Source organism: Lupinus angustifolius, chromosome LG15 (assembly GCF_001865875.1).
Source record: "Lupinus angustifolius cultivar Tanjil chromosome LG15, LupAngTanjil_v1.0, whole genome shotgun sequence".
Classification (NCBI taxonomy): Eukaryota; Viridiplantae; Streptophyta; class Magnoliopsida; order Fabales; family Fabaceae; genus Lupinus; species Lupinus angustifolius.
The window spans coordinates 19,795,769-19,808,789 of record NC_032023.1 but is presented as its reverse complement, the minus strand read 5'-3'; the positions used below and the strand labels follow the sequence as shown (position 1 = coordinate 19,808,789).

General features: G+C 35.4%; 3 protein-coding genes across 6 annotated transcripts; 2 read left to right on the top strand and 1 right to left on the bottom strand.

The window, feature by feature from the left end:
- On the top strand, positions 1–3,156 carry LOC109327460 (probable serine/threonine-protein kinase PBL8). The gene is made up of 5 exons (XM_019560614.1): positions 1–566; positions 1,167–1,302; positions 1,781–1,917; positions 2,031–2,154; positions 2,415–3,156. Exons 1-5 carry the CDS (start codon positions 195–197, stop codon positions 2,774–2,776), a joined length of 1,131 nt encoding a protein of 376 aa, XP_019416159.1. The 5' UTR covers positions 1–194; the 3' UTR covers positions 2,777–3,156.
- LOC109327303 (pentatricopeptide repeat-containing protein At4g33170) lies at positions 3,427–6,819 on the top strand. Its single transcript, XM_019560379.1, has 2 exons — positions 3,427–6,496; positions 6,543–6,819. The coding sequence occupies exon 1, from the start codon at positions 3,558–3,560 to the stop codon at positions 6,456–6,458; it is 2,901 nt and encodes a 966-aa protein (XP_019415924.1). The 5' UTR covers positions 3,427–3,557; the 3' UTR covers positions 6,459–6,496; positions 6,543–6,819.
- LOC109328603 lies at positions 7,748–13,021 on the bottom strand. 4 transcript variants are annotated; one of them, XM_019562150.1, is made up of 11 exons: positions 12,912–13,021; positions 12,089–12,264; positions 11,770–11,861; positions 11,371–11,473; positions 10,725–10,951; positions 10,405–10,536; positions 10,115–10,234; positions 9,413–9,541; positions 8,602–8,819; positions 8,247–8,400; positions 7,748–8,118 (listed from the first exon to the last, which is right to left on the bottom strand). In XM_019562150.1, exons 2-11 carry the CDS (start codon positions 12,195–12,197, stop codon positions 7,900–7,902), a joined length of 1,503 nt encoding a protein of 500 aa, XP_019417695.1. In that variant the 5' UTR covers positions 12,198–12,264; positions 12,912–13,021; the 3' UTR covers positions 7,748–7,899. The 4 variants fall into 4 exon arrangements, with proteins under 4 accessions (XP_019417695.1, XP_019417693.1, XP_019417694.1 ...); XM_019562148.1 differs by lacking the exon at positions 12,912–13,021 and having other exon boundaries at positions 12,089–12,537; XM_019562149.1 differs by lacking the exon at positions 12,912–13,021 and having other exon boundaries at positions 8,602–8,810; positions 12,089–12,537.

Below are 13,021 nucleotides of genomic sequence, written 5' to 3'. Positions count from 1 at the left end.
CATATGTTATCTTCCTAGGGTAGTTAGGACTTGAGAATGTATGCACTATAAATTTCTCAACCTTCACTTATTTTTTTAGTGTCATAAGTTAAGCCAACTTCTATGTTGTCTTTATACTTTAGTATAACTAGATTTCAAAGCAAGGATCTTGTACTTTTGGCATTAAACATACACATATACATTAGCAATTATAGATGATGAGTTCTAAAAAGATTAAATGGAAGTCTATTGTCTTTATCTTAAGTTGTTACAAGTCAAAATGCACCTTGGAGGAATCAGAAAAGCAAGGTTCTTTGGGAAGGCTATGTCTATCAGATATAAGCATTTCTAGCTCTATTGAAGATCTTTCCATTTCCCTTGTTGGCTCAAGGCTTTACACATTTAGTCTAGAGGAGCTAAGAGAAGCAACACATAATTTTTCATGGAGTAATCATATTGGTGAAGGTGGGTTTGGACCTGTGCACAAAGGTTTTGTTGATGACAGACTTAGACCTGGTTTGAAGGCTCAGCCTGTAGCTGTGAAACAATTGGACTTGGATGGCTTGCAAGGTCATAGAGAGTGGCTGGTAAGCTTTTTCTGAAGAGCCCTTGACTTTATCAAGAATGGCCTTTTGTTTTTGTCAGCCTAGTCACAAATCAAGTTGGAAATACTGCATCAACCAAATAGGCTACCTGGATCAAATAACACCATAATACTCTATCATAAATCATGTCACTTTTCTTATGGTTTTTCTTGGTTTCCCTCTGCCTACAGAAATTGGATTAACCTCCACTTTTCCTAAGTTGCAGTTTTGCCATCTTTTCTAAGATACGAGCTGCCCTACTTTATCTTGAATGCATTCATTCCTAAGCCTAGCTTGTCCAGTATGTTTACTCATTCAACACAACATTCTCATTTATGCTACAATTAGTTTATTCTCTTGTTGACATTTAACCTTCCAACAGTCAAGTCTATAGCATATTATCACATCGTTAATCCATATCATAGAGATTAATAATGTTATATGTTGGTTGTCGACTGACTAATATAACTTTCACCTTTTATCAGAGCCAAGGACTAGGCAATTTTAACTTGAAATAATACAATAAAATAATATATCTAGGCAATGAAATATGATGAATGAATATTTGAATGATACTAGTTTGGAAATTATTTTGATTTGTAGGCAGAGATTATATTTCTTGGACAGTTGAGGCATCCACATCTTGTCAAGTTAATTGGGTATTGTTCTGAAGATGAGCACAGGCTTTTGGTGTATGAATACATGGCTAGAGGCAGCTTGGAGAATCAACTCTTCAGAAGTATGTTGTTTTTCTTTATTCTAATTCATTATATTTTAAAAAAATAATATCATCTTCTATAACTTTTTATACCTACTTTATGATTATCTATGGTCTATCATTGTTGTTTTCAGAACAAAATTCGTATGATCAATTGTTATACAATAGCTGTAAAAATATATGAAGAAAGAACAATTTGAGAATATCATCACTCTTTTGTTTCTCAATCTTTCCTCAAAGGAGTGAAACAGAGTAGAAAGTCACCTATGTGTCTATGTTTCTAATTATATCAGTAACTCAGTTGAGGAAAAATTCCAAGATCAACATGGCTCCATGATCAAATAATTTGTAGATTCTTTATGATTGTTGCAAATCTAATTGTATTATTTGGATTGTAATGAGACATATCTCTCACATGAGTACTTGGAAATGAACTTGTTATATACCATAAACCAAGCCTCAAGACCTACTGCTAATTATTTTGTGGTAATACAAGCAGGGTACTCTGTTGCTTTGCCATGGTCAACTAGGATGAAAATTGCGTTGGGCGCGGCTAAGGGTCTAGCCTTCCTTCATGAAGCAGATAAGCCTGTAATATACAGGGATTTCAAAGCTTCGAATATCTTACTAGACTCGGTATGTTCGCTGCTCGTAGTTATGCAAATACATTGAAGGATGATGTCGTTGTTGTTGTTACATCTCCTGTATCAGATCAAGTTTATGAATATGTTTTTTTTTTTCAAATCCAGGATTACACAGCTAAACTATCAGACTTTGGACTAGCTAAGGATGGACCTGAAGGGGAAGACACACATGTAACTACCCGAATAATGGGAACACATGGATATACTGCTCCTGAATACATCATGACAGGTAATAATATAAATCTTGTATTGGCACAATGCTGTTAGGCACAATGCTGTTAGGCACAACAAATCAAATACTCAATACACATTGAAGTAACAATTTGAAAATACAACAAAGTCTTCACAATATTTCGATTTTCGAGGTTACATTAAGATATTGATTGGTTATGCCTAATAGTGAGTCACATGCCTATGCTACAATGTCACAACAAAGCCATATTATCTTAACACTTTGATATTTGAAGCTAATACATAGAATGATTTCAGGTCACCTTACTACTAAGAGTGATGTGTATAGCTATGGAGTTGTTATGCTAGAATTGCTTACTGGAAAAAGGGTAGTGGATAAAACAAGGTCACAGGGACAGAGAAGCCTGGTGGAATGGGCAAGGCCAATATTGCGAGATCATCGAAAGCTGCAGCGTATCATCGACCCGAGATTGGAAGGGCAGTTTCCTACAAAAGGAGCAATGAAGGTTGCTGCATTAACTTATAAATGCTTAAGCCACCACCCAAATCCAAGGCCACCTATGAGTGATGTAGTCAAGATATTGGAGTCACTTCAGGACTTTGATGATGACCTCATTGGACCATTTGTCTATGTTGCAGTAAGTGAAAGTGATCAATGAGATTAATACATGCTGCTATGGCTCCATGCACAGATAAATTATGGTAATATCAATTCATCAGAAATGTATATAAAATATAGCAGATAGCATAAAGAAAAATAAGACTATTCATGTGTTTGTTATTTATATTTGTGAGGGAAGTAACGTAGATAGAAACAAACTCTTCAAATTAAATTATATCTGATTGTGGCTAGAAATAGAGAGCTGCTACAAGTAGTGGATGACATTTTCAAATTTGACTTTAGGAAACAATGTAAAAGCATTTGCTGAACAAATGTACTTCCATAGAATGGTTAGACATTATGTGTAAAGCTAGAAAAATTGTATAGTAGTATAGTATACACATTTGAATGAGATGTTATCTAAATGTTGAATGCAAAGTATGTTATTCTCTTTGTTTATTCGGAATTTTTCTTCAAACATTATTAGTTTCACAATTTCATAATTTCTTTTGGCACAGAGCTGTTGTGGTTTGTTTCAAGGGAAAAAGTCTATTATGTGAGATGCTGGAAATATTAACTTTACCTTATATACATATTAATATTTTAATTTTAATATTAAATAATAACATCAAAAACAATAAAATGTACTCGATTCTAAATGTGATGTTGTACACGTGTCTCTATGACATCATAGTATCCTATTATTAATCTCAGAAAATAAAACTTTGACGGCGAAGTAGTTAGTTGGCAGTTTCAAAATGATGTGTCTCCTCTTCCAAACCGTTAACTATAATAACAACAACACTTTTCAAACGCAACATCAAGAATGAGTTCCCAACATGCATTTGCGACCCACTTCCGTTTCTCTATCTCAATGCTTTTCCATTCTCCGCCACGCCATTTCCACCTCCGATTCACTCATCGGAAAGCGTGCCCACGCTCTCATTTTCACCTCCGGCCACCACATAGACCTTTTTCTAACCAACAACCTCATCACCATGTACGGTAAATGTGGTTCACTCTCATCAGCACGCCAATTGTTTGATGTAATGCCTCAAAGAGACCTTGTCACATGGAATGCCATTCTCGCCGCCTATGCGAGTGCCGGGGATTTTGACTCTGGTATCACTCAAGAGGGGTTTCGTCTTTTCCGGCTTCTTCGTGAATCTGTGGTATTGACCACTCGTCACACTTTGGCCCCTATGTTGAAGATGTGTGTTTCCTCTGGTTCTGATTGGGCTACTGAGACAATCCATGGGTATGCTGTTAAGATTGGGTTGGAATGGGATGTGTTTGTGGCTGGTGCTTTGGTGAATATATATGCCAAGTTTCGGCGAATTAGAGAGGCCCGTGTTTTATTTGATGGGATGCCTGTGAGGGATGTGGTGCTGTGGAATGTGATGCTCAAGGCTTATGTGGAAATGGGTCTTGAGGATGAAGCTTTGCTTCTCTTCTCTGCGTTTCACCGGAGTGGGCTGCGTCCCGATGACATAAGTATTCGTAGTGTTCTTATGGGGGTTAGTAAAACTGTTTTTGAGTGGCAGTTGAAGCAGGTTCGAGCTTATGCTACCAAATTGTTTTTGTGTGATGACGATTCAGACGCAATTGTGTGGAACAAGACATTGACTGAATATCTTCATGCAGGAAAGGGTTGGGAGGCTATTGATTTTTTTATGGATATGATCAAATCGCAAGTAGCATATGACAGCACCACGTTAGTTGTGATACTGTCTGTGGTTGCTAGTTTAAACCATATTGAATTAGGGAAACAGATTCATAATGTTGCTATGAGATCGGAGATGGATCAAGTTCTCTCTGTTGCAAATAGTCTTCTCAATATGTATATTAAGGCAGGTTCTGTATATTATGCAAAAGCTATATTCAATCAAATGAAAGAAGTGGATTTAATATCATGGAACACAATGATATCTGGTTGTGCACTGAGTGGTTTAGAGGAGATGTCCATAAGTCTGTTCATTGATTTATTATACAGTGGCCTATTGCCTGATCAATTCACCATTACAAGTGCTTTGAGGGCTTGCTCATCTCTTAAAGATGGCCACTATCTTAGTAAACAGATTCATACCCATGCAATAAAAGCTGGTATTGTTGATGATTCATTTGTTTCAACAGCTTTGATTGATGTCTATTCTAAGAGTGGAAAGATGGAGGAGGCAGAATTTCTTTTTCAAAACCAGGATGGATTTGATTTGGCATCTTGGAATGCTATGATGTACGGGTATATGGTGAGTAGTAACTATCAAAAAGCATTGAGGCTCTTCACTCGAATCCATGAAAGTGGAGAGAGGGTTGATCACATAACTCTAGCAAATGCAGCTAAAGCCGCAGGGTGCTTGGTGTGGCTTAAACAAGGGAAGCAAATTCACGCTTTTGTTATAAAAAGTGGGTTTAATTTAGATTTATTTGTCATCAGTGGTATTTTGGACATGTATCTAAAATGTGGAGAGATGGAAAGTGCACGCAGAGTTTTCAGTGAGATCCCTTCGCGAGATGAGGTCGCATGGACTACTATGATCTCAGGATGTGTGGAAAATGGAGATGAGGAACATGCGCTTTCTACATATCATCAGATGAGACTTGCTGGAGTGCAACCTGATGAGTATACCTTTGCTACCCTTGTTAAGGCTAGTTCTCTTCTAACAGCATTAGAACAGGGTAGACAGGTTCATGTGAATGTTATAAAGTTGAATTGTGCTTTGGATCCTTTTGTCATGACATCACTTGTTGACATGTATGCCAAGTGTGGGAGCATAGAAGATGCTTACGGTTTATTTAAAAGAATGGACATAAAGAGTATTGCCTCATGGAATGCCATGATGGTAGGATTAGCTCAGCATGGAAATGCCGAGGAAGCCCTCTACCTTTTCAAAGATATGAAATCTAGGGGTGCAATGCCGGATAGAGTTACTTTTATAGGGGTCCTTTCTGCATGTAGTCATTCCGGTTTGGTATCCGAAGCCTATGAAAATTTTTATTCTATGCAGAAAGACTATGGAATTGAACCTGAAATTGAGCACTATTCTTGTCTTGTTGATGCCCTTAGCCGTGCAGGGCGTATACAAGATGCTGAACAGGTGATACTATCAATGCCCTGTGAAGCTTCTGCTTCAATGTATATGACTCTACTCAATGCATGTAAGATTCAGGGAGACAAAGAGACGGGAAAACGTGTAGCAGAAAAGCTGTTTACCTTAGAACCATCTGATTCAGCAGCTTATGTTCTTTTATCCAATATTTATGCATCTGCTAACCAATGGGAAAATGCTGTGAGTGCTAGAAATAAGATGAAAAGAATAGATGTAAAAAAAGATCCTGGATTTAGTTGGGTAGATATGAAGAACAAGGTGCATTTGTTTGTAGCTGGCGATAGATCACATGAAGAAGCTGATTTGATATATAATAAGGTTGAGTCTGTTATGAAAAGAATAAGAGAAGAAGGATATGTACCTGATACAGGCTTAGCTCTTCTTGATATAGAAGAAGAAGAAAAAGAGAATGCTTTATATTATCATAGTGAAAAGCTAGCAATAGCTTATGGGATGATAAGAACTCCACCATCCACCACATTAAGGGTAATTAAAAACCTTAGAGTGTGTGGAGATTGCCATAATGCAATCAAATATATATCCAAGGTTTTTCAGCGTGAGATTGTTGTGAGAGATGCAAATCGGTTTCATCATTTCAGGGGTGGGATCTGCTCTTGTGGTGATTACTGGTGACAATCGAAAGTTTCCCTTTATAATAACCCCATTGAGCTTTCTTTGCCTTCTGTGGGAGGGCATCTACTAACTCATCTTTGTTGGTTCTTCTTTGTCCTTGACTTGCATAGTAGGTAAAGAGATACTTGATATGAAATTTATGGGTGATAATGGAAACTTTCCCTTTATAATAACCCTTTGGCTTTCCTTGAGTTTTGGTTCTTGATGTTGGTAATGTTGTGTATATGCTTTCATGCATTTATGCATTAATTGAGTATTGGTGCTTGATGAGAATAATGTTGCATATTTTCATTTATAAATTTTGGGTTTCCCATGTTGGTATCAAATAGATAGAAGTTTTAGAAGTTGCAAGGATGATAAATACAATAGCAGTGTTGGACACAGGAGCTGGTACAGCAAAGACAAACTTTGGAAGATAGGAGTCTATGACATTCCACAAGTCACATGGTTTATATATCATGGATCAATCATACAAATTTGCATTGAAATAGATGAAGTTGTAAATCATAGTATTTATGGTAAAGGTCTAAAGGCTTAAACATTTTTAACGCACAATTATAAGACATGGGATGTTGGTTTTTCCTAAACCATAAACCTTAGGTTTAGTGGCTTAATTAAGTATTGGTGGAGCCAAGGATAGTTTAAGCCTTTCACTTGGACACATTACTTTAAACGAAGTACGTTGATTCTTTTAACACTTGGTGGGTTACGCATTGCAAAGTAATCCCTTCTTGGGTCATAGTGATAACCTTTTTCCAATAAAATTATGAGTTGTCAAAGTGTACAATAGAAATCTCCAGCAAAAGAGAGATTGATTTTGAGTATTTAGAAAACAATCATTTTCCTTTCGAGTTTTTACACTAGTTGGTAGCTGCCACAGGTTTTATCAGCTAGTTTCACACTTTCAACCTAATATGACCTATATGGCAAAGGGGGTGGATTCTCTTTCATGTGAAATTGTAACGAGGTCCTTTAAAGAGAGATATACACATAACACAATACTATGATAGACAAGTTTTATGTTTAATAGTTTTGAGCTAGTCTTAAGGGTCAGCACCCCCATAAGTGCAAATAAACTTCCAAGGGTCTTAGCCTTTCAAACTTAATTTTTTTTGTAATCATAAAATACTAAGGTTTTGTGAGTAACAACACCCCTTTAGATTATGAATTGCACCAAATGTAGTTAATTTTGGACTAGGGGATCCAATTCCATATTTTTTAATTTGAAGGATTTAATTTATCCACATACATTAGCCAATGGATACATTTAACTATTTAAGTAATTTTACACAATTCCCATTACTTGGACATTTTTTCTACCCCTATGTAATAAATTCCATCAAAAATAATATCATCATGTTACATACATAATCCTTGTAAAATATAGAAGCTAAAAGTTACTAGCCATTTACCATTGTAACTTGCAGCTGAAGTAATTACCTTAAGCCCTAAGTATAAGTTCATAGACATTGGAGTTGTTGTCTCCTGTTACACGTTTCAACATTTCAAAACTTATACGACTGCCCAAGAATTCAATCCTTTTGAAAATCACATAGCCACTTTCTGCTGTTTCCTTACTAGAGTACATTGATCTAAGCCTATCTGCATGTCTTGAATCAGTGTGAATTGCAGCTTCTGTTTCTTGCTTTGAAATGTTTTCCTATAATAAAGTGCATCATCAAATACAATATTTGATTAGGGGTAGGGCCATATAATAAACCATAGAAATCAGATTAAAAGGGAAAGCCAATATGGCATGCAAATTTCTTAAAAGAATAAATGTTGTACCTGATAAAATGTATGTATATAATCCAACACCTGAAGGCATGTAAAACCATCATTGCTGAAAAATGTTCTTGAAGAAGGACCCATCTCAGCGAATCGGTCGATTGGAAAGAGTATGGTCAGAAAATGGTTTTTGAATATTAACTCAGATTTCTCACTGCAAAAAAGCACAAAAATGAAAGGATAAGCTGAGGTTGTGATTAGCACTTCAACATGGAATATATGCATACTTTGTACAACATTTTGTGTACATAAATTAAATATAATGAACTTGAAAAAAGATCCAGAATCTTAATAATTTGCCATATCTATCAACTGAGTAAAATATAATGCTCAGGCTACAGCGAGAATTGACAACCTTTCTGTCAGTGGACGAGTGGAGTTTGAAAATGAAGCTTCTGAGTCCTTGCCATCTTCTTTTGCATCAAAAAATGTTGAAGTAGGATTATGAGTACGATCTTCAACACTGGAAGAGTCTGTGTAAATGGAAGCGCTTGAAGTTGGTTCAGATATCGACCAGCAAATGCAGTCCAGAAGGTTGTTGGGTGTTATAGGACGTATTGGAGTCTGACAAGTCTGCAAAGCCAAAACCGAATGAAATAAACAATCAATCCATTATTCCTATCTTCAATATTGTTATGAAAGCCAAGTATACCAAGAAGTAGATCAAAATGAAGATATATGTGTTACTTTAGAATCAGGTATGCAGTTGTTTAAAGTCCTCTATTTACTGACATCAAATTAATCAGTTGATGATATTTAGAATTATACTTCTACATATTTACATATCAAAATTAGCTGAGGCCAATAGTTTGATGAAGAATTATGCCATGTGATTCTACTTATACTTAAATGAAAAGGATAGGAAATTCGAGCAGTGGAGGACACTACTCGGAAATTAAATAGTCCAATGTTGAGGCCCAAGGTTCATAGACTTGAAATACCTAGTATGAAGAAGACCTTTCTTAACTCTACTATATGTTGAACTATGAACTCAAATCACATAGGTACTAAACGGCCAAAGCCTAAACTTTGGAGGTGAACTTGTGGCATCTTAAACATACAATTACAGGAGGAACGGGAAAAAATAATAGCACACGAGTTTGTAATTTTAGAGACCGTAAAAGGTCAAGCTCCACAGAAAAGACAGAGGTTAACGAAAGACTGACCTGCATTCGACGTCCACGCCGATTTCTGACACCAATTTTGGCAGAATTCACAATCTGTTGTCTTTCTTTGTAACTAACTTCATTTTCATCACCAAGAAGATCGCCATGGACTTTTTGCTTTATTACTTCCTATATGCCAATAAAACAAATATCACAATACAATGAAAAGGGGGAGAATTTTAACGCTATAGACTGACTATTGCTTAACAGTACATGTGCTACCATTAGTGCCATAATCTAAGAAAAAAGTACAATCACTATGTATAGATTAAAGTTAAATCTCATAATGCCAATTTATTTGACCTAAGTATTTTCCTCCCTAGTAATATCAATATCCACATCTTCACTAATCTTACGGGCAAAGTAAGTTATCCGTTGTGTTATACTTATAAATTCTACTTCATTTTCTAACGATGTTATTATTATTTAACAAAAAAGGATGTAGTATAGAGACTGTCACCTCAAGGATCCTCAATGCAAGCCATCATAAGAACAAACAATTATAATCAGTTTTGCAAATTAACTTGGTAATAGAAGAATAGGAGTATAGGACCAAAATTATGTGAATCATTTGAGCCAAGAAAGTATAGTCAAACATTAGCTTTTCCATATTAATGAAAATGTTATACTGAGCCAGAAAGTAAGATAGAAGATAAGAGAAAATGAATTTGAAAATTGTGATGGAATATATTGAGAAACTACCTTCCCTGAAATGCCATTGTTGTCCACAAGCATCAAGCCGACTTGCCTTGCCAAATCAGCAGACAGGTGAACAAGCCTTTGCACATATTTCTCCTTAGCTGTTTTGAGAATCCACAGTGGCTGAGACATATCATATATTAAATAACTTCAATGTGACATAAATAATACCATATAGGCCTCCCTCGGGTATAATAACTCATTAATCATTAATGTTTTCTAGAAGTTGCATGCCTCTTAAATGTCAATTTCAATGTTCAGATAACATTAAAATACAATGTAGAAGCACTTACTGTAATGAGGTTACTAGAGTATCCGAGATATTTTTGTATGGATGTCCCTTCAGTCACAACATGACTAACATTGCAGCCAACAAACCATTGTTCAACCAAACTAGCACCTTCTCTTGAGGCACTCTCAACAACCTATCAAACGTGCAAAGGATCTAAATGTGTCGGCTGATAGCACTTTTAGTAATACACTAGCTTAAATGAAACAAGAAACTGATACCGAGTTACCGACTATCCTATGAATAAAACAGAATCCAAAACAAATGTAAGCTAGTATAATAAAAAAAAGTCTGCATGTTTATTGTTAGAAAACATGATTTTACCTTGCTTCGCAATTCACATGAAATGCCTGGATCAACATAGATTGAACAACCGGATAAAGTTAAATCGGAATTTCTGTTAGACTCTCTCCCGGAAAATCTTTGAAATTCTTCAACATTATTAGCATGCTTGGTTTCATGGATTTTTGCAGGAAGACAAGATTTTTCATCTAAGCGCATACTGTTATCCCCATAACTCTTCACACTGTAATGTGATTCACTCAACCTCACTGCAGCAAATAAAAGAAAATGCATTCAGGCCATAACAAATACTACTACAAACTCTATCATTTAAATTTATAAAATCTTCTAGCTACAATAGTTCAGTTGTGCTATTTAAGTATTGACATAAGATCAGAGAGAACAAAGAATGAAAAAATTAAAACTACTCACTAAAACTGAAAATCCATATGACTCCACATCTGATGAAGTGTTTGATTTAGAAATAGAATATAATAAAACGACCAGTGTATAAAGAATGTATAGTTCTTTTTAATACAATCAGACTGATTCTTTGGGAAACAGTTATGCACAGCAAAACAGCTGAAATTCAACATGAGGTGAAAAGGTGCTACTGCTGAATTACAATCATCAAGAAAGCTAACCGAAATTCAAAACATGTGTGAAAATAACAAGCGACCTAAATTACCATTTTTCCTGACACTATCCACAAACCAACCCAATGTGACGATGAAGAGACCATTCTTTGCTCCATGCTTTAGCGCATGGTCAAATTTCCGTCCACCAAAGCTGTACTTAGTGTTAAAGATTTCATGACAGCACTGAAACAGTAAGCACAAAATGCACTACAGAATAACAACACAAGAAACCATCATCACTATGATTTATGAGAGATCTACTCTAAGTATAACAATACAATCAAATTTTAAAAAATTAGAAAACTTGGTAAGGTACAAAATTTAATTCTCTTCCACTACCAATACAATTACAAGATAAGAATTTTATGGATTTTTCCCTATTGGGTGCATGACAGTATATACTATTATTATGTATGAAAATTGGTATGATATTTAGGAGGAAAGGATATCTGAACCACCAAATGGGTACATTGTGGATGCAAATTGGGGCTATACTGACCACCTAATCTTTGTGTAGCCTCCATGACCTGATTCCTTGCTTCTGCAAAAAGAATTATCCAAACAATAACAACATAATGGTATGAGTAACTCTAGGACTAATATCAATTAGTTATATAACTGAAACTATACATGCTAAACATCTTAATATCTTATATATGAACACATTTTAAACAAAATAGGAAGCATGTAAGTTGATAATTATGAACAATAGAAAATAAACAAAATCAAATTGACCAAAAATGAAAATTTTGTAACATGAATTCAAACCTTTAGAGAGACCAGTGACACATATAACAAGACCAGCAAAAGGAGCACGTGATCTCACGTGCACTTGTTCAGAAGCCATAGAGGATGAAGCAGGAGACATTGGCTCCATTGATTGCAAGCCTCTGAATGAAGATGAAAAGAGCCTTGAACACCCTTTCACACTCACAACTTCAACTCTACCATTACCACCCATTGCAACAACGTCAACAAAGATTTTGCTTAGTATTTTTTTATAACAAAGGTATCTACCAATTACACACCAATTGAAATTCCACAAAGCATATATATAACTTGAAATTCAGATTGAAAAAGACCCAATTGAATGAATGAACAGATTAAAAAAATAAACAATTGATTATGGAAAGAGCTGACCCAAATCAAGCAAAGTGATCAAATCATCTCAAAAATGAAATTTTTTATAAGGAATGGGAGAAAGGAAGGATTCTGAAGTGAAGGGGTTACAAAGTTGGAGAAAAATAATGAATTTTTAAGATGAAAATAATGAAATGATGTGATTTGTTTTGTTTTGTTATGTTGTGCAGTGAGAGTGCAAAAACAGAACAATAAGAAAAAGGGAATATTTTTGAATATGGTGCTATCCTCTGACGAAGAGTCACAATCAGAGTCAGAAGAGTGGTTTTAATTGCGAGTGTGTAGTACTACTATATGCAAAGGAAAGAGTGGATCCATTTTAATTTGCTTTTTTTTTTTAAAATAAAAAAAATTGTGCTTTATCATAAATTGATTGAGTTGCAGCAATTGCATGTGATTAGAAGAAGAAAAAGCGGGGTCAAAGTATTGAAGTGTGTAACGGGAAATGCACCTGGCTCAACTAAATTGAGATGAAACACAAAAAGTGGCAGAGAGAGAGAGAGAAAGAAAGAACAATGGGTGAGTTTTGTGTTAAGGGAAAGTTTGGAAGTTGGAGTATTA